The 27,285-nt window shown below is 43.8% G+C and overlaps 1 protein-coding gene across 1 annotated transcript in view; it reads left to right on the top strand.

Moving 5' to 3' along the window:
- The window catches only part of LOC144139689 (acyl-coenzyme A synthetase ACSM4, mitochondrial-like), a 36,272-nt gene that overhangs the window by 5,939 nt on the left and 3,048 nt on the right, over positions 1-27,285 (top strand). The window contains exons 7-16 of the mRNA XM_077671976.1: positions 83-141; positions 7,055-7,109; positions 8,351-8,469; positions 11,762-11,915; positions 12,253-12,381; positions 14,022-14,096; positions 14,328-14,408; positions 15,682-15,783; positions 20,947-21,074; positions 24,325-24,544. Of these exons, the coding sequence (XP_077528102.1) occupies positions 83-141; positions 7,055-7,109; positions 8,351-8,469; positions 11,762-11,915; positions 12,253-12,381; positions 14,022-14,096; positions 14,328-14,408; positions 15,682-15,783; positions 20,947-21,074; positions 24,325-24,544 (1,122 nt within the window). The remainder of the gene's footprint in view (positions 1-82; positions 142-7,054; positions 7,110-8,350; positions 8,470-11,761; positions 11,916-12,252; positions 12,382-14,021; positions 14,097-14,327; positions 14,409-15,681; positions 15,784-20,946; positions 21,075-24,324; positions 24,545-27,285) is intronic.

The following is a 27,285-nucleotide window of genomic DNA, read 5'->3' as shown; positions in this document are numbered from 1 at the left end:
TATAACCGGGTTTGACTGTATCTTCAGGTTGAGTTATGAGCATCAGGAGTGAATAAACACCCATTTTAACACTTTGTTGCAGGTTGTTGGCGGGTTTGACTGTGTGCGACACAAAGTTCTCGTCTCCAAGGGTTCGGCAGGGTATGTTTGTAGGCTTTGCATCTGTACACTGTAAAAAATTTCTGTAAATTTACAGAGTTTTCACAAACAATGTCTGTTGCCGCACAGAAGTTTTCTGTGATGGTTAGTAAACAGAAACCCGTTAACAGAAAAAACACAAATTTTCTGTTATTTCCTCATCTTGACCAATAACAGGCGTGAAATCGTGAAAATATTGTACTATTTATTTGCATAAAATAGAATAAAATATGAATAATTTTTTTAATGTTCAACAAGAATTTTCTTAACCGTCAAACAGCGCCCGGCCGACGTTTTGTTGCGCTCCTGCAATTTTGAAATGCGGTACAGCGGCGGGCTTTTTTCTTCAATTTTTCATCTTCCCAGGGTGAGTACTAAATTTTAACTATGTCGTGTGGAGGCGGCGCCTAGTTCCTATTTATGCCTATCTTTTTCGTGCCTGCACTGTTGTTTGTTGGCTTCTTGGATGGAAATAGATTGTTATGAAGTGCTCACCCCGTACCGTAACGATAAGTCGCCTCGTGGGACAAGTGCGTTGTGCCGTGCCTATGTAGTGACGCTCGCCTTAATATGAGTTTTTTTTATGAATGTTGTACGCAGACGCGGCCGCCGTACTCTCCTTTTCCTCTCTATTTACCCGCTGATGACCTCGAATCAACACCACCTCGCGCGTTGTCTGTGGTTATACATAGGCATTGTCTAGCGTGGGTTTCTAAAAGTTCCGTAAAGACGAAATGAAATTCGGCGGATCAGATGCCGTTTTCCGTCGTGGAGTTTAGTGTGAAGGTTAGCCTCTGCTTACGGATGTTAAAATTACGGGTTCGAGTCCCCCCAAGCTTTCCTCTTTCTTTTTTTCTTTATGTGGTCGTGGCCTGCCTTTTGTAACAGCTGTAGATATACTTCACGCCCCGTATGAACAGATCGCTACTGGAAAAAGTTCCATTGGACCTTTTTCTAGTGGCAATCTGCACATGAGCGGGCTGCCGGTCCACCATGCTTGGCAGTTGCCTCGGGTGAAATAAACAAAAGGGCGCCCCCTCAGCTTGGTGCTTGGAGAGCGGCTATGCTTCTTAGGGCTGCACGTTTTTATTTTCCCTTTCCGGGAAGTTCGCGGTGAGTTCGTACATGCACACAAAAAAGGATTTCAAAGAAAGAGAAAAAATGTTTGAGGCTGACCACTCTGCGAGAACTTGGCTACCTGTGAGGGAGCAACGAAAATGAAAAAAATTGAAGGAAAGGGGGTGCTTTGGCCACTGCAGATTAGTCACGCGAGCGTGCGCCTGCTACCGTGGCATTAATGTGAGAGGCACGAGTGACAGCTGGGTGCGGGAGGGAGTGCAGGACCAGGATATTTCGCGCAGGGGTTCCCCGAAAGCCAAACATTTTTGGGGACGTGCCTTACAGCAAGTTTGATTCGCCGTGGTGGCCACCTGGAGGGCCGGTACTGGAGAACGGTCGATTCACTCCGTGAGGGCGGTCGGTCTTAATTTTTATTCAGCCGGCCAAACCGCTGCCGCTTAGGCTGAAGCCAAGGCTGATGTAGCCATTGATAGAGCTACGTAGGATAATCTGCAAATATTAATATTGATTAATAATTAGCACTAACTGGCTACTCAGTGAGCGGGAGCAGTTTGGCCGTTTGGAAAAAAATCGAGGTTGACTGCTCCCGCTGTGTACTGTGAAGCGGGTAGTGAAGACAAACAGTGAAATGTATTTATTCACCCCCTTGCAATGTTGGTAGTCTGCTATATATATTTCTTGCCTTTGCTCAGGTGGTACGTTTGGATCGCCTCAGTAGCACAAGAAAACGGAATGCAGTTATCAAACACCTGAGTCTAGCTTAACACTTCATTTTAAAAAAAACTGGCAGCTATTATTACAGCATGATACCATACATAAAACCCTGCAAACGATGTTGTTTTGTTGGTGCACATGTATTTTATATGCGGAACGTATGCTATTCTTGTTGCAGGGTTATTGCAGCCATCAACCCTGACATGGAAGCAAAGAAGGAGAAGTCAAAGCAAAAGCAGCATTTCCTGTTTCCAAATGTCGCATCCCTGATCACTGTGGTGGAAGACCACGAAATCTACTAGGCTCTCCAATTTCCCTGGGCAGCAATGAAGATGTCTCTGATGGAAGCGCCTTGCACCAAACGTGCCGCATCTTTGGTTACTTTGCTATTGTATGAATTGACATTTATATGTTCTCTGCTTTTTTGTGATTTCATTAATGTGGAAAAGGTGGTATGTTCCTAGTCTCACAACACTTCCTCCCTCATTTTTCATTACCGTGCTATTTGCGTTATGTTGCATCTTTCTGCTTCCATAAAGCGGGAAAAATGTCGGACTTTATTTTATTGATGTTCTTTTTTTTGGAAGTAGAAGAAAATGTGTTTCTAGTCCTATCGGAGCTCTCACCGTAGTAGTATTGTACTGTAGTAATACGAGATGTGAACATTTTGTAGCTTAATGTCACTGTAGAAAAAGTGTTCTCAGTTTAACGTCACTGATTAAGTTCAGTAAATAGTTCGTTTTGCCTCAGTGGCGTGTTTGTGGGCATTTCTGAAAGTTGAAGAAAAGGTGATCTTCCTAGCCTAACAACACCTCTGTCACGGAAAGTCTCCTTTTGTTCACTGTGCCACAATATCATGAATTGTGATTTTGTTTTCATACTCATAGATCCTTATATTTGAAATTGTTGATACGTTGTTCGTAACTGAGTTAATTCTAGGTAGCAACAGCCAAAAGTTTGGCAGAAAAATAAATAATGTCAATGATACTTTCACCCTGCTTTCTTGTGTGCCTGAGTGGTCACTTTATGCTGTGTACTGTACACCAGTAATTGTGTTGGCAGCTTCAAACAATATGATACAGGGTGATGTTTTATTTTCAAGGCAAGATTATTCTCACCAATGAAGCATAAAGCCGTGAATTCAACTGGAGTACTTTCAAGATGTGAAAAAGTAACAGGAAATATATTTTATGAAGGACGATAACCGAAACTGTGTCAAGGAGCTGAATACTTTTGCTTTGATTTATTTTGCCAGAGATTGATGTCAAAATAAGTCAGAGCAAAATTATTTAACCTTACTTGTTAAATGAGCAAAACAATTTAACCAGAAACGTGAAACAGTACATTATTATAATTTTCGTAAGAAAAAACTATGTATGCACACCACAAATAGTCTATAAAAAAGCTTCCAGTGAAAAACAGAAGGTTCAAAGATTTTCTGTGGAGGAAAACACAACCTTAAAAAACAGAAAAAGTTTATAAAAAAGCAGAAAACGGAATTGACATAAATTTTCTGTAGTGAGAAACAGAAAATGCTTGTAAAATAACAGAAACATGAAAAACCGAAAACAGGGAATTGACATAAATTCTCTGTAGTGAGAAACAGAAAATGCTTTTAAAATAATAGAAACATTAAAAACAGAAAACATAACTTTACAGAAAATTTCTGGCAGGACAGCTGCCAGAAAATGTCTGTTTTTTCGAGCAAAACTTTTTTACAGTGTAGGTATGTTTGTAGGCTTTGTTTGTAGGCTTTGCAGGGTATGTTTGCATCGTCTTGGCCGTCACGCTGTAGACAAGGAAAGGGCGATAATTGTAAAATTTAATACTTTTAAAACAAAGGACAAGATTCTTTCAAACGGCCGCAAACTCAAAGATACCGATTACAGCGTTGGCGAAGACTTTTCCGCCACAGTTCGAATCGCTCGCAGGCATCTTATCGCTTTCGCAAGGTCCCAGTCCTGTTTATTTATGTTGACCTTTAAAACCCTACGCATGGGCAAAAAACGCTTCATATTTGACGAATCGACACAAACGGTTAAAGAATTACTATAGCTAGTTCCTCGCAATCCACACGTGCGTCATGGCCCCAGATCCACCCCACGCCCACTACTTTCCCTCTCAGTTATCTTTACTAATATACGCAGTTTTCTACCAAAGCGAGACGTCATTTCTAATCTTGTTTCCTCGTCGAGCAGTAACATATTAGTTTTATCAGAAACGTGGCTATACCCTGACATCAGCGACCATGAAGTTCTAGCAGACCTTCCAAATTTTACAGTTTTTCGCAAGGACCGTATAGATAGGCGAGGCGGAGGCGTGGCTATTGCAATCAGCAAAGATATTTCTTGTACTGCAATTAACATTCAGACTGACCTCGAAATTATATGGCTTCTTTGCCACGCCACTCCTGAAACTGTTTTAATTGGTGCCTGCTATAGACCTCCCCACAGCACTCCCGATTTTGCTCCTAAACTTAACGACATGTTAAATGATCTAACTACTGCATACCCTAACGCCCGCATTCTCCTTTTTGGGGATTTCAATCATCCTCTCATTGACTGGGTAAACCAAATTACTTTGACGTCAGGAGAACCCGAAGCGCACGACTTTCTTGATGTGTGCCTAAACTTTAACTTAACCCAACTTGTAACTGAACCAACTCGCGTAACTCATACGTGCGCCAATATCCTTGATTTAATACTAACGGATCACCCTGAGAGCCTTTCGTCCATTTCATATCTTCCAGAAATTAGCGATCACAAGGTAATTCATGCTGAGTTTACGTTCAAACCGGTGTCTCGTCAGAAAAGTAAAAAAACTATACGTCTTTATGACAAAGGAAATTATACAGCTATCATTGATGAACTCCGCTCTTTCTTTCCATCATTCGAATCATTATTCCAAAATAGACGCGTGCAAGATAATTGGAAAATATTTACGGACAAAGTGGAAAATCTTGTGAGCAAATATATACCCACATTTAATTTCCAGGCCGACACTCAAAAGCCCTGGTTCACCAAAACATTAAAACGCCTAGAAAACAAAAAGAAACGCCTCTTTCGTTCAGCCAAACAGAAGGGAAGCCAATGCGCATGGGAAAAATACTATGTAGCTGAACATGACTACCTAGGAAAGATATGCGAAGCAAAGCACTCTTTCTATAACTATAACTTGCCGAACATTCTAAAAAGTGACCCACGCAAGTTTTTCGAAATAATCAACCCTCACCCAACTCAATCGACTAACTTCACCGATGATGCCGGCAGACCAGTGAGTGACGTCGATTGTGCAAACATCTTTAACAACGCATTTGGATCAGTGTTCACAAAAGAAACAGAAACTGACCTTCCATTTTTCATGCCGACTTTCACTATCGAACTCTTCATGCCATCCATCACATTTTCCGTGTCCGGTATAATATCTATAATAAACAACCTAAAGCTGTCGTCCTCCGCTGGTGTAGACAATATTAACTCCAAGTTCCTTAAAAACACTGTAGATGTCTGTGCCGAATACTTATGTTTATTGTTTTCGCAGTCACTCACAACAGGCCAACTGCCCGACGATTGGAAAAAAGGGAAGGTCATTCCAGTCTTCAAAACCGGTAACAAAAACTCGCCCCTAAATTATCGTCCAATCTCCTTAACGTCGGTGCCTTGCAAAATCATGGAACACGTCATATTCACTCACATTATCAGTTTTCTTGACAAGGTTAATTTTTTTCATCCGGCACAACATGGCTTCCGAAAAGGATTTTCATGCGAAACACAGCTAGCACTTTTTGTCCATGACCTTCATTCCAATCTCGATAATAACCTTCAAACCGACGCCATATTTCTAGATTTCACCAAAGCATTCGATAAGGTACCCCATAAACGCCTGTTACTGAAACTTTCCCACTTAAACTTACACCCCGCAGTCTTAATCTGGATCCAAGAATTTTTAAATAACCGTTCCCAATCTGTCCTTGTAAATAATCAGCTCTCCAATTTTATTCCAGTTACATCAGGTGTCCCTCAGGGTTCCGTCCTTGGCCCCTTGTTATTTCTAATATATATTAACGACCTCCCAACGAACTTAACTTGTAACATACGCATGTTTGCTGATGACTGCGTTTTGTATCGCACAGTAACTAATGTATCCGATCAAATTAGCCTCCAATGTGACCTTAACCAAGTACAGCGTTGGTGTGAACACTGGCAAATGGAACTTAATCCTAACAAATGTAAACTTATGTCGTTTCAGCGTCGCCATAACCCGCTGACCACTTCCTACATAATTTCTAACACTAATGTTCAACTTGTGCAATCATACAAATACCTTGGCCTAACTTTGTGCAGTGACCTAACTTGGACTGAGCATATCCGGACTATCATCGCGGCTGCTAATCGTACTCTCGGCTTCCTAAAACGTCATCTGCGCAACGCACCTCGCCATGTAAAATTACTAGCTTATCAATCCCTCGTAAGAAGCAAGCTGGAATACGCGTCGTCAATTTGGAACCCACACCACGCGTATCTCATTACTGCACTCGAATCACTTCAAAACCGGGCTACTAGATTCATTCATTCCTCATATGCCTATCACATTAGCGTGTCATCTTTAAAAGTAGAAATTGGCCTGTCCCCTCTGTCTTCCCGCCGCCGCATTGCTACCCTTTGCTTGTTTCATAAACTTTTTCACAGTCCACTTGCAATCGAACCTTACATCTCCCCCCCATTTCGCAGATCACATCGCATTGGCCATATCTTTCAAGTTACCCGTCAACGTTCCCGCACCGTTACTTTTGCCGCCTCATTTTTTCTTCGTGCAGCAAAAGACTGGAATGACCTCCCCCACCATATTGCAGCAATCACCTGTCCATCAACATTTATGCATAGCGTCACAAGCCATTTTTCAAACTAATTCATGGCTTTTTTGTACGTTTTTGTGTAACCCCACCCCTTATGTAATGTCCCTCCGGGGACCTTTAAGGTAATAAAATGAAATGAAATGAAATGTGTTTGTTAACAGTGGCATTAATAGCGAACGTGTTGCTTACATATTTACTACCAGTTGTGCTTGGTATGTACTGTTCTCACCTCTTTCTACGGAACAATCGTAATTTCCTCTTTTACAGAAATAACTGGAAGCAGTTCGACACCCTTCTCAGGAACTTCCACGATGAACACAAGGCACGTATAGCTTAGCATGGTATGCGTCAGATTCAAAAAATCGTTGTCAGGTACTCAGAATTGTGCAAAATATTAGAGTCTGAGGCGAGAGCCGGCGATCATGCACCACGGAACAGCAGTGTCAGGGGAGGGTTAGTAGAGGGCACTGAGAAAGGGCGGCAGAGCGTGTGTTGGGGGAAAAGTAGGCCCCTGCCGCGCGTTTAATGTGAGCTGCCTTGAGAGCTAAAGTTACCCAGGCGGCTTCTGGCGAGGTCAGTGAGGGGAACAAGCTTTGGAGGGTGCCGTCCAGGTGGCTAGCTGGTCCAGTGCTGATGGGTACGGCTGCTGGAACACTACAAAGTTCAACAGCAGATCAACAGAAGGCCTAACTATGCTTCGCGTTCACATTCAGAGAAAATTCTAAACAACCCTCGGCAATTTTTTTCTCACGACCGCGGAGAGCCCTCACTGCATAATTATAAATAAATTGAATGCGCAACGTGACTGTGACGTCACATTGAAGGTGACCCTGAAGGTGTTGTCTTGATGACGAAAATGATAAATGTTCCGATGCATTTAATATGGCCTCAATGCACTTTTATATGGCATGCATTTTAATATGACGTCAGCGTACTAAATGAAATAATTTGAAAATACTATAAATAACTGACAAAAGAAGAAAAATTATTGGTCAAACTGATGTAAATTTTGTAAGTGGTCGGTAATTTATGAGAAAAGATGAGTGTTTAAAATAAAAGTGTGTGGCCTATGTTTCTTGTTCATTAATGTACATAGACTGCATTAGGGGCGGATCCAGGTTTTTCTGAGGAGGCGGTCAGCTCCTATCAGTGATGATGATGAGAAGAACGAGGGTAGTAGCCTTTTCTGTTCACCGCAATTTCGTAAAGACAAACCATTAAGAAATAGAAAAAAACGCCAACTAGATGTTTTCTAGACATCTAGACATCTTCATAACTAGACGTCTTCTTGGGAGTATAAATAGAAATATTATGGGGCGGGGTCAGGACATCCGGACAGCCCCTCTGGATCCGCCAACGGACTGAATTAAACTTTACAACCCAGCCTTTAGCGATTGAAGGGTGCGCAGTAACCAAATGGGTATGGAAATAGCTTTATCAGCCCAACGCTGCCTTTAATCAGTGCAGGTGTACTCGTTTGGAGGACATGTCTGGCATCCTGCATGTTTTGACTTTGGTGTAGCACAATTTAGAGTTCTGCATTCTCTGTGCATGTGCATGCAGGGAGAGGTGACGCTCGCAGACGATCCCGCCTTTGTCTTCTTCACCAGTGGCACCACAGGGCCACCCAAGATGGTGGAACAGGCACACCAATACTGCCTCGCTCACCTCTCCACCGCCTGGTGGGTCTCTTAATTAGCTCAATAAGTTGACGCATTGCCTGTTTGCCATGCACAGACTCCTACCCCCTCCCCCTTTGTTTCCCTCAATGATTCCTGTCTGTGCCATCTTTTTTACTGGTAAGGCCTCATGCGCAGATTTTACCATCCGGATGTGTTTTCGAATTGGGGAATTCTCGTTTAAAGGATTGATCTTGGGGCTGAACAAAGAGGCAGACTTGAAAGAAGAAAACGTACACTTGTAAAGACTGCGCAGTCTTTGCGACAAGTGCACGCTTTCTTCTTCCAAGTCCGTCTTTGCATTTAGCACCAAGAGCAATCCTTCAAACAGTGCATCGACTAACTGTCGCGACAGCAAGCATTCGCAAGGAAAATTCCCCCCTTGAGGAAACCATGACTTGGCCTACTTTCGGTTAAGAACTGCATCACGTAAGCTGGGATTTAAGGGGAGTAGACAATTTCACACAAACGAACAAGAGTAAGTGAAGCAAGTGCATTCTCAACGCCTTCTGACGTGGAATAGAAATTGGTTTCACAATTTGCAGGCTTCAGCGTGCTTCCATTTATTTTCTTTGAATCCCAGGGGAAAATATTGTTTTTTCTAGCTGGATTATTGTGCCAGAAATTTTGTCTATTCCCGGTTACAACTTAAGAACGGCAACGGAAGTTGCCGCTGTGCCTCATCACCGCAGCCGGATGTTACTCCGCGTGGCGCAAGTAGTGCATTACTGGGAAACTTTTGAACATGGCACGAGCCGCTTCCCTTATTGTAAGGACTTAATATGCTTATAAACAACTGCAGCGACGACAAATAACTACACGAGAAAAGGCAGGCGATATCACGCATTCATAGCAATCTGTTTTCAAAACGCGCGCGCTTATTGACATCTGGGTATGTCGCTTAGACGTAGTGATACCGTACATGAGCTATTGTCGTTCTTAACTTGTTTTCTAGTATAGCTAGAAATATTTCTAGCTAGAGATAGGCAGAATTTAGAGCTAGAAAATCAGTTTCTAGCTCATTTCTAGCTGGAAGGAAATTTTTTTCGGCTGGCAGCTAATACTTCCAGCTAGCATTTGTCAGTCTGGCTGGGAGAAAAACAAAACATGCAAGCTGGAAATAATCTTCTCTAGCTAGACGTAGATAGACTTTTTCTAGTTAGAAGCTGTCGATTCGAGCTAAAATATATAAATCTAGTCAGAAATGAAGCTGGAAATTATTTCTTGCGAGAAATGCTCTTTCCATTTTCATGGGGGATGGTCCCTAAGGCATCATGCTTGAAGACCATTGGTCTTATTGTGGCATGCAGTTCAGTAAAGCTTCTGTGGTTAAGCGTTGAAAACTTGTCTGCCAGCACACAATCTAGAAAACTCTGAAAATGGTGGCAGCGCATGAAGAAGTGGGAGTGTATCTATTTTCAGGATATGTATTCAAAGTACCATATCATGCAGGCATGATATCCACATGATCAGTGAACTTCCAACAGATGTAATAGCCTGTTTTTTTGTAGTGGCCCTTTGCTACATACCCCGTAGCTGACAGATACTGCTGTGTGGCTTCCTAAGCTCGAAATTTTGTATGTCCACACAAGAGCACCTTACTGCAGTTGTTTTTTCTTTCTTCAAACGAGTGAGCATCATTCACTCATTGCTAGCTCATTTGGTAAAAAATCACGCCGTCCCCAGATCCACATAGCCACAAAATGAGGCCTGCCACAAAAATTCCCATTGGCTGCAAAGCTTGGTATGCAAATCCGGATTCCTATTGGCTGCGACCTGTCGTGGTGCTCTGTACGCAGGTATGCACTGGCTCTAAAAGTGGGTACACACTTTCCCGATATCCCCACTGGTAAGGTGAACAAAACTAAAGCCGTCCCACTCAACGTGAAATCTGTCGGAAGTGCAGAGCAGTGATTCGTCATAATAGGCTGTAGCGCTGTTATCCGCTCACTGCTACCACCCAATGGAATTCAAACGTGCCCCGTGCCGGGAAGAGCGCCACCGGGAGTTTTATTCTTTTCGTGCTTGTTTTTGCTCCTGCACGTCCTGGCGTTGCACCGCCACTTTTCTTCGCTTGCTATCGTAAAAACCAACCCAACAAGCGTTCTTAACTATATGAACGCGGGTGCTGCCGGTTAATTACGTATATTTGTCCTCAAATGTACCTGCAGTTTTCTTTGCGCTAAACAACGAGGAGATGTATGGCAAGTGCCTGCGGTTCACGAGTTTGGAACGGTTATGACTATATAAAGCCATTATGACTATATAAAACTACATATAGCGCTTGGTTTTAGAAACCTTTGTAAGGAGCCCTCAGAGGGGTACGCCGGGCTGTACTTGGGTCCGTTGTCTATTTGCGCCGCCTGATTACTGCAATCGCTTGACATCGAGCGTTACAGTGAGCTATAATGACAAGGCGAGCCCCTAAAGTGCTTTGCACTAAAAACAGGCGTTCGCCGGTGTGATGTCCTCGTTGGCTGTGAAGCCAATGAGGACTGAAATGGAGCGAGCAACAGAAATGGGGAAAGCTTCCGCATCATCGTTTACGTCCGCATCGCCTGGTGGGCATCCGTAACTTGGTTGGGTTGTCCGCTTAGGTTTACAGTCAAGGAGGGGCAGTAGCGTTATGTGGTGCCTAAACATGCCAAGCGAGCAACGTTTTCGGTTTCAGGTCGAATTGGGGCTGTATTATCATCTTAAGCAGCATCAGCATTAAACTCAGCAACACCGAACTCTGACATAACTTGGGGGGCAGTGAAGCTCAGACATTCTCACATTGTAAAAGGAAGTGTAGGTACCACTAAAGTTTGTCTTCTCAAATTCACCCTTATGATAATAATAGCAACAAGTGGCCAAGGGGTAATCCGAAACGTCCTTGTGGGAAATTAGGGTCTACAAATATATTAATGTATATAGAGAAGCCCGATTTTCAAAGGGGCACCACACTTTTCTTTTTAGTTACGTAGCTGCAATGTGAACTTGCCCTATATTGCTTTGACATCCATGATGGTACAGGTGCAGTTTTGAACGTTGAATGCAAGACTTCCACCCCTTCACCTAGCTAGAGTTATCGTTGCGGTCGCCTACCAACCTCTTTTTTAACCAAGACGATGAGTGCACTGTAACACTAAAAAGTCGGCTGTGAATGGCGCAGTTGACCGATCATTGAAAAAGACAGGACGTAACGCGGCACTGCTTTAGTGGAGTGCTGAATTGCACTCGCTTTGACTAGTAGGGGTGAGAAACTGATGGGCTTCCATTCATGGTGTGCATGCCTGTTGGTCTCTCGACGCAGCCACTTTCAGAACCTTGGAGAGCGCGACGTGTTTTGGTGCATGTCGGACACTGGTTGGGCCAAGGTAGCCTACGGCACCTATTCCACGTGGCTCGTAGGAGCCTGTGTCTTCCAGGCCGAGATGCCCAAGTTCCTGCCCACCGCAACGTTGGCTGTAAGATTTTATGTCCAGTTCGAGATTGTGCGTTATGTAACACTGTAACAGAGCCCTGTGCATAAAATTTGACCTGCTTGGAAGGAAATCATGCTTTTCGTGTCTGTTTCCTAGTTGGTGTTTTCTGGTTCGTGTTTCGTTTGTTCATTGCTCTACTTTCTAGGCAATTTCACAATCAGTTGCAGCAAGCTTTCTTTGCTTGAACGTGCATTGGACATCCTTCTGTCGGGTATGGCACATACAGTGTCACGAACTCAATGCAGTGTTGCATTTGACGTTGCCTTATAACATCGATTTTAGTGTGGTGTGAAGTGAGCCGGCCTTTCATCGTGTGCAGGTTCTTCGGGATTACCCCATCACCAAGCTCTGCGCGCCCCCGACCGTGTATCGGGCGCTGCTTCGAGAGGATTCCTCTATGTACCAGTTCAAATGCCTCGATGACTGCTTGTCGGCCGGGGAGCCCATGGTGGGTGTCAGCGGCTTCATTTGAGAGTTTCCATGTGCAAAGAGATTAAAAGTTACAGACGATGCGTGTACGCCGGCAGTGAGAGTACTGCTTCTTATGGAGGCGAAAAGCGAAAACACCTGTGCGTTCGAGATTTTGGTGCCCATTAAAGGTCCCCATGTGGGCAAAATTAATCCGGAGCCCTCGACTACGGCGCGCCTCATTGCACTTGTAGCGTCGGTGCGTTAAACCTCCCAATCAATCAATCAATCAATCAATCAATCAATCAATCAATCAATCAATCAATCAATCAATCAATCAATCAATCAATCAATCAATCAATCAATCAATCAATCAATCAATCAATCAATCAATCAATCAATCTGAATCGTATCGTATCGTATTGAATCAAATCAATCAGTGAGACTACTGAGAGACAGCTGTTTATTTGGCATGGAGACTTCGTCGTTCTCATCGGCAGTGACATTTTTTGGTGCTCTGAGTGGAAGACGGGTGCACGATTCAGCCCAAACTGGAAAGGTTGCAGGTGACCTAGCTTTGGTGCGAATGTTTATGCATTTTAGATCTTGTATATGCAGCTATTCTGTTGACTGGGAGTATGATTACGCACGCCACTGCTTTGTATTCTTTGGACTGATGTGCCTGTTCAGTGCAGAGTGGCCAACAGTAATTTTAATTATGAAAAGCAGAAAAGGAAGGTGTTGCATCACTACGTGTTAGATTAAATGAACACACAATTCTTAAATGCAGGTGATGCTTTTTCAAACGGTTTGATTATTTGTATCAAACTGCTTGATTATTAGTAGCACTTGAATATGCAAATTTTTTCCGTCCCCATCAAGTTTGAAAAATCGGTCGTCAGCGTAAAGGCACACTGGGTGAACGTGCTATATGTATATTGTCCCGAAGCGAAAGTCGACACAGTTGTCTTCAAAGAACACAAGTTTATTGGAGCGAACTTGTGCTCCCCTAACAACTCAAAGAATACACAGGCTGCGAGACAGCAGTCAAGAAAATGACGAGCGTACGTGAGCGTCGAGAGTCGAATACCGCGGCGTCTGCTCCTCAGGCTCTTATCTTTCGGCGCCATTCTCCAACCGTCGATTTACATCCAGAACAAAGAAGAATATTCTAGGCTGTTTACGTTAGTTCGGAATTCTCTCCCTACCAGAAGAGATAACTCATGCGGCATAGAAAGAAAGAATGGAACACGCGCTTCCCTTGGCACACAGATAACACAGATAACACAGACCGGCGCAGCCGGGTGGTAAAAGCAAAACATAAATAAACAAACCCAATGCATGGTTCGCGGCATTAACCCCCTCTAAGACTGAATCGACCCGATGCTAACATAAGCGGCAGTCCGAACAAATCAAAAATAAAAGTCCGTCATCGTGAGTAGGAAGGCTTTAAGCGAACCACGTGGACGACTTCGGGTCGCGTGCGTCGTCACGCGGTTTTTCTACTCTTGAAATGCAGTACCAACTAGCCCAACAACACGCGGTACTTAGTAAGGCACTGTATCTCCTTATCTGTTGTGTCTGCTGTGTTGTTTTTGCAGTTCAATTATCGTCCCAGTGCTTATTTTTATCATTTTCTAAGGGTTGCCAACCTGTAGGTGTTTCTGTGTTCTGCTCCAGAATCCAGAGGTTGCCATGCAGTGGCTGCGGCTAACAGGACTGGACATCAGGGAGGGCTACGGCCAGACAGAGACGGTGCGTGTGGACACGTAAGAGTGGCAGTACTGTACAAGTGCTACACAAATTTCGTGTGAAAAAACCGGGGTAGATTGACACAAAGAATTGTGTTTTGCACACCTCATAGCACATTCATTTGTGCTTAAATTAACCTGTGAACACAAGAACCATGCTGGAAACGCACCACTGAAAACTCGAGCTGCCTTATTCTTTACTTTGAATTTTTCAATTCGCAATTTTCTTACGCAGGTGGTCTTATGCGCTTCACCGAAGGATCTTCCTGTCAAGCATGGATCTATGGGTGTTGCAGCACGGAATATATTGCTGCAGGTCAGTTTTTGCTTTACTATGTATAGCTATGTTCTTAAGTGCTCAGCAGTCAACCTCAAGATTGGCAGAAATTGAGCCATAAACAGTAATTAGCCACACAAATATTTTTAAACAGATGCCAGTGTAATCCAGTTGAAATGGCAGTAATGAAAATTCTAGGTGGGAGAGCACCTGAGTAGGGGAGGGATGCTGAATTTCCTCGCTGTGACATAAGGCCATCTTGTGCCAAACACTCTGTGTAACTACCTTGTTGCAGCATGTATTCTCTGACTGCTTGCAGCTCTTAAGCACCTGCATGTTAAATTATTACCCCTCTTTTCTTACCACTCTACCACACCCCTTGCCACCCAAACCAGCCTAAATGGACATTTGATCTCCTCATGAAATTAGCAGCCCCACTATACTCTTCTTTAAAGCCCACGTGCGTATTGGTTCATTTCCAAAGCAAATATATTCATTAGTATATCATAAACCCTGTCTGTAAGCAAGAGTTAGAAAAATAGCCGCGTATCTGCTCCTTTCGTTGCAAATGTTGCCGAAAGACGATAGCCGACTGGTGCCCCCACCAAATAAAGGCCTCCCTCTCTATTTCCACTCACCTCTCATGGCGTTCTTCTCCCGTCTCGTTCTTCGCAAAATAACACGCTAGATGTTTGCTCAAGTCAATTGAAATTCACCGGATTGCACTGCTCCAAGTCGGGTGTCTCGATGTCAGCGCTGCCGTGCGGCGAAGACGCGCGTGAATTAAGGCACCCCGCTACAACATTTATAGAAGCACGTTTCCCTTCTCCACGAGCGTTCTAAGCGGAACGTGGGACCTATCTAGTGGAACCTTTCGTTGCTATTGCCCTTTGATTTCTTAAATGCCGCCGGGAGGTAGCCCTGGCAACACCGGGCGACGGTTTTGTGCCGTTTATGTAGTTTTTATTTGCTATCGCAAAAACCAAGCATCTATGAATTTTTTAATAAAGGAACGCTGATTTGCTGCCTTATAATTGCGCAATGTTTTGTTCTTGTTCAAAAAATGTTGACAAGTATGAACACTGACACCGGACTTAGACGTTTAGATTTGGCTGTGAGTGTATAAGACTATTGCGCAGCTTTCGTTTCGCTTTGACTGGGTGTCTGAATCGAGTCACAGACAGACAGATAGACAGACAGAGAGACCAAAATTTCTGCGTTCAAGCAGCCCAAAAAAGAATTTCATCTTTAAAGTTTTATTTAAACGTCGATTTATGGTTCTGTAGAGCTTTCGTGTGATTGCTTCTTCCAGATCCACGACGATAATGGGAAGGAAGTTGCCATCAATGAAACTGGCCTCATTGCTGTGGATGTGAACAAGAAGCGACCATTGGGGTTGTTCACCTGCTATCGGGTAAGGTTTCTCTCTTCCTTGTGTGGTCTTTTATAGCCCTGGCTGTGTTCAAGAATTAAGGCAACGTTTGCAGCTAAGCGGGGACTGGATAATTTTTTTCCCACAGCCAGCCATGAAACAGCCACAAATTTTGTCATTGCTGTTCTCAACTCCAATCCTGTCTTTGAACCTGCTCCATGCAGAGTTTTCTCGTTCTTCGTCTTCTCCTTCTCCAGGTCTTTTTACTTAAAGGGGCCCTGAAAGGCATTTTGAGCACACTAAATGAAGTAGCGCAATCGTTAGATTGGGTCGTCAAGGTAATCTGGACCAAGTATTACTCTTTTACGCGCAGCGGAAAGCTCACACTTTTGTTGCAAAGTTTGTCGCTTTTTTCTCACCCTTTACTTCGTGTTTTTGGACGCCGCCATCTTCACATGTCTACATCATCGATTCCCAGATGTTCGTCATGAGCTAGACATCCTGCTATTGGGCGGCTTTTTCACGCACTTCCGGCAAAGAGATGAGTCGTCTGCTCAGCGTCGACTCGCCGGCTGATCTGCCAGCGTAGTGCCGGAGTGCTTGGACATTGTACGACAAACGAAACAAGTGTAAACAAACGCTTAACCGTTCGTATTGAATGCAACACGGCCATAACACGACATGGATATTCTGTTACCGGAGTACGTTCCATAAAGAAAGCGTTGAAGCCCCGTGGCACTTTCGTGCAATCGCAGAGAACGCCCTGAGCCGAATGCCCGGGTATGACGGATACATTTTTTTCACTTCAAAACAATCCAGAGATGCGTTTCGAACGAACCCAACGTCACAACATGCGTTGCAAGTCTGAACCGCGATTGACAGACGATGGGTTGCCTCCTCCTGCCCGTCGTAAATTCGGCACTCACCTCGCGCGCGGTTTGCGGGGACGAACAGCAAGTCACTTAACTCTGGCGCGCAAGCCGAGATGGCTTTTAGTCACGCACACTGCACATACCCCATGCGAGGTTGAGTCGTACGTCGCTCGAGAAAGATAATTCAGACCATGGGAAGCACTATCCACCCGCAGAAGCGCAACGTCGCATTTCATCGCGAAACAAAGGCGTCCACAACACACACACCATCGCCTCCTGTAATGCCAAACGCATCTCACACTTCCTAATGAGAGTGAGTGGTACGTCTGCAGTGCCCACATGTCGCGAGGTGGGGCCTCGAGCTGAACCGGGATCACGCAACCGTAACTGACCTCTGGGGTGGTTTGTGCCTTGTTGCCAAGGCAACCGATGTTTGAGATCGTCAAAGAAAGGCGCTCGCTCCAGCGCTAGAAAGCTCAGAGCCGCGCCGGAGCATGTTTTGCTAACGTTGCCGCTCTCCACCACGCGTCGCCCCAAACTGAACTGGTCACATGATTGAAGCGTTTTGTGCACTGGTTCTGTATAGGTTTAAAATGTCTTTTTCACATGGCGCCGGCAGGAATCACCACCACCGCAAAATAAGACCCGGCACCAGCGGGGCCACATCTGAATCTGATACGGCGCTTTTTGGATAAACAGTGCGCGGTGCATGAAAGGGACCGAGCGCAAGATCCTCCCCAGCGGCTGCGAGTTCGCCGCCGATTAAAAGTACGTGCTGCACTGCAGCAACGCACACCGCGAAAGGGCAAGGCCAGGCCACCGCACACACGCGGCCAGATTTTTCATTCGCTTATCCATCCTTGAGCGGAGTGCGGAATTCGTGGTGTCAACAAAACTTGCCCGTAGCAGACGGCAGTCGGAGGAGCGTAATGCGGAAGTACGTCACCGCTGACTAGCGCAGCATCATGGGAGGGAGTGCTCGCGCGCCGTCAACAGTTGAAAAGAGGAGGAAACGCGGCGCGACGATAATGCGCGGTTTTTGATTTACGATTTCTCAGCTAATACTCATCGCTTTAACAAAACTCTTGCGGGAGGAGATTGCTAATACATTGTCTTATTTGGTTACATGTACATCCATGCATCGGCGGAAGGTATTTCAGGACCCCTTTAAGTGGAGGCAGCGGTCTTGAGGACGGAAAATTTGCTAAAAAATCAATTTTCTGTATTTTTTTTTGCACTTTACAGGGCCCCAAGAATGTACCTGAAAAATATTATAGCTGTACCATAAGTATTTACGAAGCTGTTGCTCTTTGAATTCACCCAAATGTCTGTTTTTACCTATGTTTCCAAACTTCGTGCCTTGTATTTTAAGAACCAATTTTTTCCCCACTAGGTAAACTGTCGGGTACAATATCTTGGGATGTACTGGTCACATTCACATCATTCTTACTCCATTTGGGAGCTTATGAACTGATCAGTGCAATAAAAGGACAGAAATATAGAATTTCTTTTTGCAAGCACAAGATTTTATGTAGCTCGTTTTATGAAAAGGTTGGTAATTGATGACTTGACATTTAATAAGTTTACAGCATTTGCAAAAACAGTGCTGAAATTACGGATGGGGTATAACTGCACTTCCTGGTCCTTCTAGAGCACAAAGGGATAAAAAGTGATCGAGTAGTTGATAGGCAGATAATGGAAAAATTGCCCGAAACGGAACCGCATAACATGTTGCACAACTCCGAACTTACGCCACACGGATGAAAATTTACTGCATATTTGTGCTCAGGATGTTAAAATACATGTAATGTGTAAAGCTTAAGCAGATAGGTTAAAAAATAGCAAAGATGTCCTCAAGACCAGTGTCCCCCTTAAAGTCCTGCGCAGTAGAAAAGGTAGGTCAAGTTAAGTAACTTAAGGTGAAATTCACAGCAACACTAGATTGGACCAGTCACGTATACTATAGACTTCATCAGAGCCAAGGATTCGCGTTTAATTCATTTTTCCAAAAGAAATTTCAGCGACGCGCCGCAAACATTCAAGGAAACTGTGCGCGCCCAATTCTAGAGTATGGTTGTGTTTCTTGGGACCCTTTCACTAATGTATTGAAAAAAAAGTTGGAGAGGGTGCGGAAAAGGGCTGCCAGGTTTGTGACAGGTAATTGTAATTTTAGAACAAGAAGTTCTAAAATTCTATAAGCCTGAGGAAGCAGCTGTATGTGAACGACGGAAAGTTCAAAGACTCAAATTTCTTTATGATATATACCATGGTAATACTGGAATAAATACAGAACGGTATTTAAAGACGCGTAGTTATATGTCCGAACAAAAAGATCACGCATATAAAATTAGAAAATATACCTGTCGATTGAATGTTTTTAAATACTCTTTCTTTCCAAACTCTATTAGCGACTGTAACGCTCTAAAAATACCAATATTCTCCGATACTAATTTCCTAACAGCCATAGAAACAGCATTTTGAGTTGATGAAATAACCCATATATATATATTTAACGTTTGCTTTGTACTTCTTTTGGTTGTTTATTTTGGATATGTATAATTGCTGCTTTCGTTGTACTACTGTGTTTGGTACATTTGTTACAATGCTGTGGTGTAAGTGTTTAGATTTCTCTTGTATAATGTTATGTATCATTTTAGTCTTTTTATAATTTGCTGTTTGTATTCTATTTTCCACTGTAACCCCCCTACAACAATGCCCAACGGGTGATGTAGGTACTTGTAAAAATAAATAAATAAATAAATAAATAAATAAAATGTGACTTGCTGTACGTGAAATGATGTTTACCTGCAAGTTAGTCCTCGCAAGATTTTGGTCCATATCTCTGCAACATTCAGGTGCACGGAATAAAAGCATCTGGGGCAAAAAACCATCACAATAAATAAAGGAATAAAATTGAAATGATGCTTCGAATTTTCAGATGTGTAGTAAACGTTTTGAAGTGTGAAATCGAAATGACTGACCAAGTCAAAAATAAAATGTTTTGACATTTCGGAACCTGTGCGGGTTGCTTGTTCAAAATACGACCCCTGACCAGACGAAGTTTTGTAGAACATTTGAATAAGTATAGTAAGCCCCTTATAAAAAAAGGCCAAAGGCAACCAAAAAATTGGTTTTTGCTGATAGAATGCTAAGCCTAGTTTAGATATGCACTTTACTGGGTGGCAACAGCCCTTTAAAAGGCTATAAAATAATGTCTGAAGTGAAAAGCAGAGTGGTATTTTCTACTTTTCAAAGTCCATTTTCTACTTTTCAATTTGCGACCTAGCAGGCAGTTTTACAAAGCATGTTCTAGGTCATGGTCTCTGAGGAATAAAAATCACGTGGGAGTTGCAAACGTACAGTGCGCGTCAGGCTTGTCTAGGGCAAGTGAGCGCGCGGCTTGGGAGCGTGCGGGCGACATCTGCTGATAGCGACTGGGTTAGAGATAGCTTGCCATTGCGCGTGCGCCGATCTCGGACAGGGTCAGGCCGGTCTTCGTTTCGCATGTGCCGCTCGATTTTGCAGACGCCACCACCCTCGAGGGGAGATTGTCTTTCACAGTGGCAGCCGGGAGCGTTGACAGGCCAGATAGACGCGTCGTTCGACGCGGTGCAGTAACCCATCAGGCGGTTACGCAATGCTAGAAAACTACCTCCGCTAATCTTCTGAATCTCATGTTTAGCAAACGAAAAGCACGCAACAAGAAAGCACTGCAGCGCTTTCCGTCAAAACTTTTGTGCGATTAAGTAACGGCTGCACTGATAATGCATGGCGTCAAATTATGCGCTTACCCTGTGTCACCGCCTACGATTGGCACTTCAGAGTAAAAGCGCCCCTTGTGGGGCGTGGCGCCTCTAAGCTTGAGAGGCCCATGCTATAAGATGACCGACCCGAGCCTGTCCGAGATCCACGCGCGCGCAATGGCAAGCTATCTCCAACCCAGCCACTATCAGCAGATGTCGCCAGCATGCTCAGAAGCCGCGCGCTCGCTTGCCCTAGACAAGCCTGACGCGCACTGTACAAAAAGTTGACCTGGCAAATATTTCGGCAGTCTGTTATGCTTGCTGCTTTGATGTAGACATTTGGGATTTGCGGATCCTTACTTTATGTAGCAAGAAAAGTGAGGATAACTTTTTAATTGTAGGGCAAATAAAACAGCTTTTGCGGTCAAAAAGTTGCCAAGGAAGCAATGAAGGGTTCTATCTTCAAATTCAGTACAATCCAGCAACAGTGCTTTCACCATTTGTGCAGCCAATGAAATTACGTCTTTTGCAAAAGTGCAAAGGACTGCCTATTTTCTTTTTTTCAAAAGACGATTGGGCTTGCCTTTCAGGATGAGCCTGAGAAAACGGCCAGTACCTTCCGGAACGGCTTTTACTACACGGGTGATCGCGCATCGAAGGATATTGATGGATACTTCTGGTTTTATTCTCGTGCAGATGATGTCATCATCTCAGCAAGGTACATCCTTGATTTGTTCACTTTATTCGTTCTTTAATTAAGATTGACTTCTCTACAGGGCAGGAACTTGCAGGTTCACTAAAGGGTTCAACTTAAATTGAGGATAACTCAGCGAGCAATAGAACGGAGGTTGATAGGTGTAACGTTAAGGGACAAGAAGAAGAAAGCGGAGTGGGTTAGGGAACAAACACGTGTTAAGGACATATTAGTAGAAATTAGGAAAAAGAAATGGGTGTGAACAGGGCATGTAATGCGAAGGCAAGATTGCGCCTTAATTGGTCATTAAGGGTAACAGAGTGGATCCCTAGAGAAGGCAAGCGTGCAGGGGGCGGCAGAAAGTTAGATGGGCAGATGAGATCAAGAAGCTTGCGGGGATAAATTGGTCGCAGTTAGCACAGGACCGGAGTAATTGGAGCTCTATGGAAGAGGCCTTTGCCCTGCAGTGAGCGTAGGCAGGCTGATGATGATGATGACTTTGATAAATACTTTGTAAGGATCAACATACAAAGTTTTGACATTTCACGTTCGTCGACGCGTGGTTACTGGCTTTGTGGTAATAGAGGTATGCCTTTTAATGCTATAGCAACGAACATTCCATCGGCGGGAAAAACTGTCGTCGCCATTGTCTGTTGTTTGTAGCAAGCAGCAAAATTCCTATGGCTCTGACTTGTATAACGCGTACCTCAGAAATAAAACATTAAAGAAAAGGTACGCACACATTTGCTGCAAATGTGGGTATTAACTGGTCTGATGTCCCCATAGGCTGCGGTGTATAATGTGGCTGGGAACGCAACACAAGGAAAAGGAGCGAGACTTTGAAATGGATACTTAGCGAAGTGGGTATGCGCCTGCCTGACTCTAAGCATAATGTTCCGTTTTGAGGTATGTCGCCAACCGGTACCCCCTCTTGACGTACAATGAGTTTGACGTTGCTTGGTATGCCCTCAGTCTTAAAGGGGCCATGAAGACAAAATGCACGTCTGATTCATTCGAAAGATTGCCTGGTTAGAATAACATTGACACCACTTTTAACGCAAACTTCACTCCAATAAGCTACATAATTAGGGAAGAAGAAATGGCCATGCTACCTGTTAGCTCATTTTCTGCACTGACGTAAAATATGACGTAATATATGGGCAGCTGTGCGAGTGGATTTGGCCGTCAAAAACGCCAATTAGGCAGGGCTTAAGCTTTCAGGACGAGTTATTTGCCGTTAAATTTAATGCATATCTTTTATAGCAGTGAGAATGGTAGGGTAAACAATGGAAGTTACGAACGCACATGTAGACATCGAAGCACCAGTGTGTACTGCGCGCACTATGCCAGTTATACCTGCCCAGCCATTTGGCGCGTTGAGCTTACACTGGCCAACTGGCACGAGTGACATTGTCTTCTGCGACTCTGTTTGTTGAGCGTACTCCATGTTTCCCGGAACCAGTACTTTCAAATGTAACAAACGTCTTGGCACAAATCTGGTCAAAACAAAAGCGAGGGTGTACAGCGGTCTCGAGCAGTATCATGGCGCCATCTAGGAGAACGACCGTAAATGAGGCAACAACTCATTTGGCCGTTCGCTGCAGCTTGACACTTGTACTTGATACTTGTTTCAAATTCCTGCCCGGGATCCGTCATAGCATGCTGCATACATCATAAAACACGATTTGCTGGGAGAATCAAAATTTTACCTTAAATTGTGCAATTTTTTAGTGAATAAAGCATCGCTCGTTTGCGGACAAGCGCTGGGGGCACTATAAAACACCTAATCTTTCGAATAACACAAACTTGTAGTTTGTCTTCAAGACCCCTCTAATATTAGGGCTACCAAATGTTTAGCCTAAACGTAGGTCTAAACAAGCGTGATTAGTCGTGGCCCTCAGCAATTGCAATGAAAAGAAGAATAGATGCAAGGTAAAAGATGATGGTGCTTTCATGTGGGTATCTTAACCACACAAGCATACTTCACAAATCAAATCAAGCTCGCTAACAGTGGCTCATGCCGACACTGACTTAGTGTATGCTACAGTGCCTTACTGTGCTGTACTGCCGTACGGGACATGTCATTCCGAGGTGAAATAGCATGTGGTGTAGAACTGGTGAATTGAAAGCACATGTTTTATCAAAGATTCAGTTAAAGCTGAAATCTCAACTATGGCTGCTTTGAATTAACAAAGTTGTTATTCTGCACTTTACTGAAGAGGTAACACGGAAGGTTTTCAAGCGTTTGCTGATAGCTATGGCCACTGGTGCAAAATTTTTATGCTTAAAAAAATTCTCACCAGATTTTTTGTGCGTTCGTGCCTAAAATTTCAGTTAATACTATCTCACAGGTACCTGGTGAATAAACCTTTACATTCAGAAAGTATAACATTTGATTCAATGCACTGAGCCTTTTCTATCTGAGTCGGTGTCAATGTCAGCAATGCCTATGATACTGTCAAAGCTAATCCTTGAGGTATTGATTGACAAGTGCAGACAGACTAATCATAAAAAAGCCTAACGTTCACCAGCATTTTAAGTGCAGAACACTTTATGGGCTCGCCTTGTCGTCGTAGCTCGCTAACAGACGATTTCAAGCTACTGCCGGAATCAGGCGGTGCAGCAAGATAATGAACCCAGGTAGAGCATGGTGTACCGTCATCAGGGAGTCACGCTGAGGCTTCGAAAACCACGCGGTTTATACGGTCGTAACCGTGAGAATCTCGTGAACCGCTCCCCATTCTTTAGCGCGAAGAAAATTGCTGGTACATTTCAGGCAAAATCTGTGTATATTACCGGCAGCCCCCTCGTTCATTTAGTTAGGAACGCTCGTTGGGTTGGTTTTTACGATAGCAAGCGGAAAAAGCGGCCGCGCAAGAAAAAAAATGGCGCGTTCGAAATGCCGCAGAAAGGCTCCAGCCGCGTAAAAAAATGGCGCACTTGAAATGCCACAGAAAGGCTCGAACCGCGCAAGAAAACAATTACGCGTTCAAATGACACAAAACAGCTCCAGCGCACGAATATAAAGCAAGGACAAAAAGAACTGAACTCCCGCTGGCGCAGTTTCATGCAGGGGAACGCGAGCACTGCGAAGGCGGGAAATTTGAAATGCATTGGGTGGCAGCTGTGAGCAGATAACGGCGCTGCAGTCCAATATGGCGAATCAGTGCTCTGCACTTCGGGAAACTTTCACATCGAGTGGAACGGCTTTAATTTTGTTCTTTTCAGCTGACCGTAATCCCTACCTCTGCATATATTTTCACCCCCCCCCCAGCTATCGCATCGGGCCCTTTGAGGTGGAGAGCGGGCTTTTGGAGCATCCGGCGGTCATGGAGTGTGCGGTCGTCGCCAGTCCAGACTTTGAGCGTGGTGAGGTGGTCAAGGCCTTTGTGGTGCTGCACGCAGACTACAGGACCGCGGACACGGGCCGTCTAACCGAAGAGCTTCAGCAGCACGTCAAGAAGCACACCGCACCGTACAAGTACCCTCGCAAGGTGTGCAACTTTTCAAGCATGCTGTTCGTTGTCTTGTAACGGGAAATCAGCAGGCTGTTAGCTTTGTTTGCTATACAAAGATAACCTTGGTCCCTTTGAAGCTTCTAATGGAGTCCGTCTAAATTTCTCGTAGAACAGGCCAGTCAGTCAATAGCTTCTGAGGAGATTGTCAATAGCAGAAATAGCAGTGGGGCACATCTAAACAGCTTGCAATGTCTTCGAGGCTTGCTGCAGAACGTCACAACTCATACTGGGTGGATCCAGTTGTTAGATTGAACCATAGGACTCTATACAAACACCTCGCAACCTAATACTGTGGCATCCCAGGTGAAAATAATATTTTCCCTGGCCGAATTATTGAACCAGAAATTTCTTCTAGCTAGAAATATTTCTAGCTAGAAATGCGAAATTTCTAGCTAGAAATTAAGTTTCTGGCTTTGTTTTGTTCAGACTGGCAGCTATTATTTCTAGCTAGCATTTGTTACTCCAGCTGGAAGAAAAAAAACCTGAAAGCTATAATCGTCTCTAGCTAGACTAAAAATTTGTTTAGTTAGAAGCTGTCAATACAGCTAGAATCTATAAATATAGTCATAAATGAAGCTGGAAATTATGATTTCTTACCAGAAATTCTCTTTTTATTTTCACGGGGGATGACGGCATTGCAGTGAGCAGCAAAACACGGTTGTAATGCCAAGCCATTGAGTGAGATTGTCGAGTACATTGTGCCAACCAGCTCTTTTATATGAATCTGACTGAAAACGAAACTAATTCAAATTATTGTAGTAAATGAAGCATAGATAAATGATGTGCCAATCTAGCCATTCTTAAAGGAGCCAGCTAAATAGCCTATTCTATGGGAGCAGTGAAATTTCACATCGTAAATGAATCCCGAAGATGTTTCACTTGGAATTTCATATCTTGGGGTGTTTTGTTTGGTCGCTCATCACAGGGGTTAAATTGTGGTTCATAGCGCTATCGGATGGATGGGCCACTAATCATCACCCAATTTTTCCGGTGGCACATGTTCAGTGTTTCAGTTTAGGACTCAGGCAGATTGTCTCATGTTCACCCTTTTAGTGTATGTGTGCTTAGGCACACATAAAGGGCATTTCAGACTACATTGTGCAAATGGGTTTTAATTAAAAACACTATAAATGCAAAACCAATGAATGTTTTAGGTGGGAAATACGGCTAGGTGGACGTGAGTACACAGAAGCAGTGCATTTTAAATAAACAATCAATACTTAATAAATCCCTAATTGCTTGGCTTAGAGTGCATACATATACAGTCGATTCCGAATAATTCGAAGCTGCTTAACTCTTTCGTTAGAGCGGGAAATCGATCAGTCCTTAGGGGTCCAAGAAAACATTTTATTTGTGTTAAACGTATCGATTAGACACATATTGCAGTGACATAAATTGCAGGTGATTCAAAGCCCTTTCAAGCGACACCACTTTGAATAATGTTTGATAAATAATGGGTGCGAAAAAAATTATCAAGTTAAAAATTTGTGTCCAGACGGCAAAGAAAATGACAAAAAAAAGAAATTGTGCACAACAAACCATCAGTGCTAGAAGAAAAATTTTGAATATACATTTTGTAGGCAAACATTTCAAAGTCCTGCCCTAGAAAAAAGTTGAGTTGCGGTGAGCAATTTGTCACATATAAATAAAAGTCAGCGTGCATGCTGCCCGTTCCTTTGGGGGAAGGCCAACCTCCATTTCAAATTGCTTAATTTCGGATGGTTCTCTGGAAGACATCTGGTGGTTTTATGTTATTAGAGGCACCAGTTAGTCCCCATGTGCTGTAAATACACCTTGTCAATGACTACGGCCAGCACAATATTCAGGGCAAGCAAGCTATGCAAAGAAATCCGCTTGGAGTTCAAAAACCGAACTAAGTGGTGGATGCTTGTTGACATATGTTTCAGGACTTCGCATGCAGTTTATTGTCATCTTCTGACTTGCTATGGTAGCCATGCTTGCAGGTTTAAGGTGCGATGCGCTAGAACCGTCCACGGCAAGCTTTCACGGAGCAGCTGTAGCGCGACAAAAAGAGTTGTTTACGAACCTCCTGTGTTGCAGCTCTACCTAACATTTTCACAACGAAACAATTTCAAGCCTCTTGGAGACGTCTTCTGAATAGATAGTTATTCTAAAAAGCGAAGAATAGACAGTTCTACTAAAAAGGGTCACCAGAGCTCCGGAAATACCCTCGTAGAGAAATGAAACTGGTCTGTGCTTGCGGTATTCAGGGATGATCGGGAGCGCTCTCCTCGTCTGAAGTGATATCCAACGACTTGGTGTTGTATTTCGACTTTCAGCTGGAGCTGTTATCGAAGAAGTAAGGTACGGGTGAAGTGTAATCACAAGCAATGTTCTTTTTTTTTGAGGAACAGTAGCGACGACGGAGGTGCCATGGCAAATCGGCTTGAAGTTGGGTAGCCGTGTAGTAGCTCCAAATATAAATTTTACATGGCAAAAATAAAACTGAAAGCGCTGGAAACTTGCTGAAAATGCTAGGTCCACTTGTTAGACGTGTGGGTGACCTTCAAAGATAAGCTTTGGCAGAATAGCCAAAGCTCAACAGTGAATAGCTGGTGTCATTTTCAGTTAATTATCTGCTCTCAACGCTGTCGGATTATAAAGGTGACAACAGAATTTGGTATTTGACTTGCTAGGAACCTTTCGATCAATAAAATTTGATGGTAAAGCAGCATGACCACTAGCGGCATGCTTTT

This window comes from Haemaphysalis longicornis, unplaced genomic scaffold (assembly GCF_048455015.1).
Source record: "Haemaphysalis longicornis isolate Haplotype H1 unplaced genomic scaffold, Haemaphysalis longicornis Haplotype H1 scaffold_5, whole genome shotgun sequence".
NCBI lineage: Eukaryota > Metazoa > Arthropoda > Arachnida > Ixodida > Ixodidae > Haemaphysalis > Haemaphysalis longicornis.
This window is presented reverse-complemented; position numbering and strand designations above follow the sequence as displayed.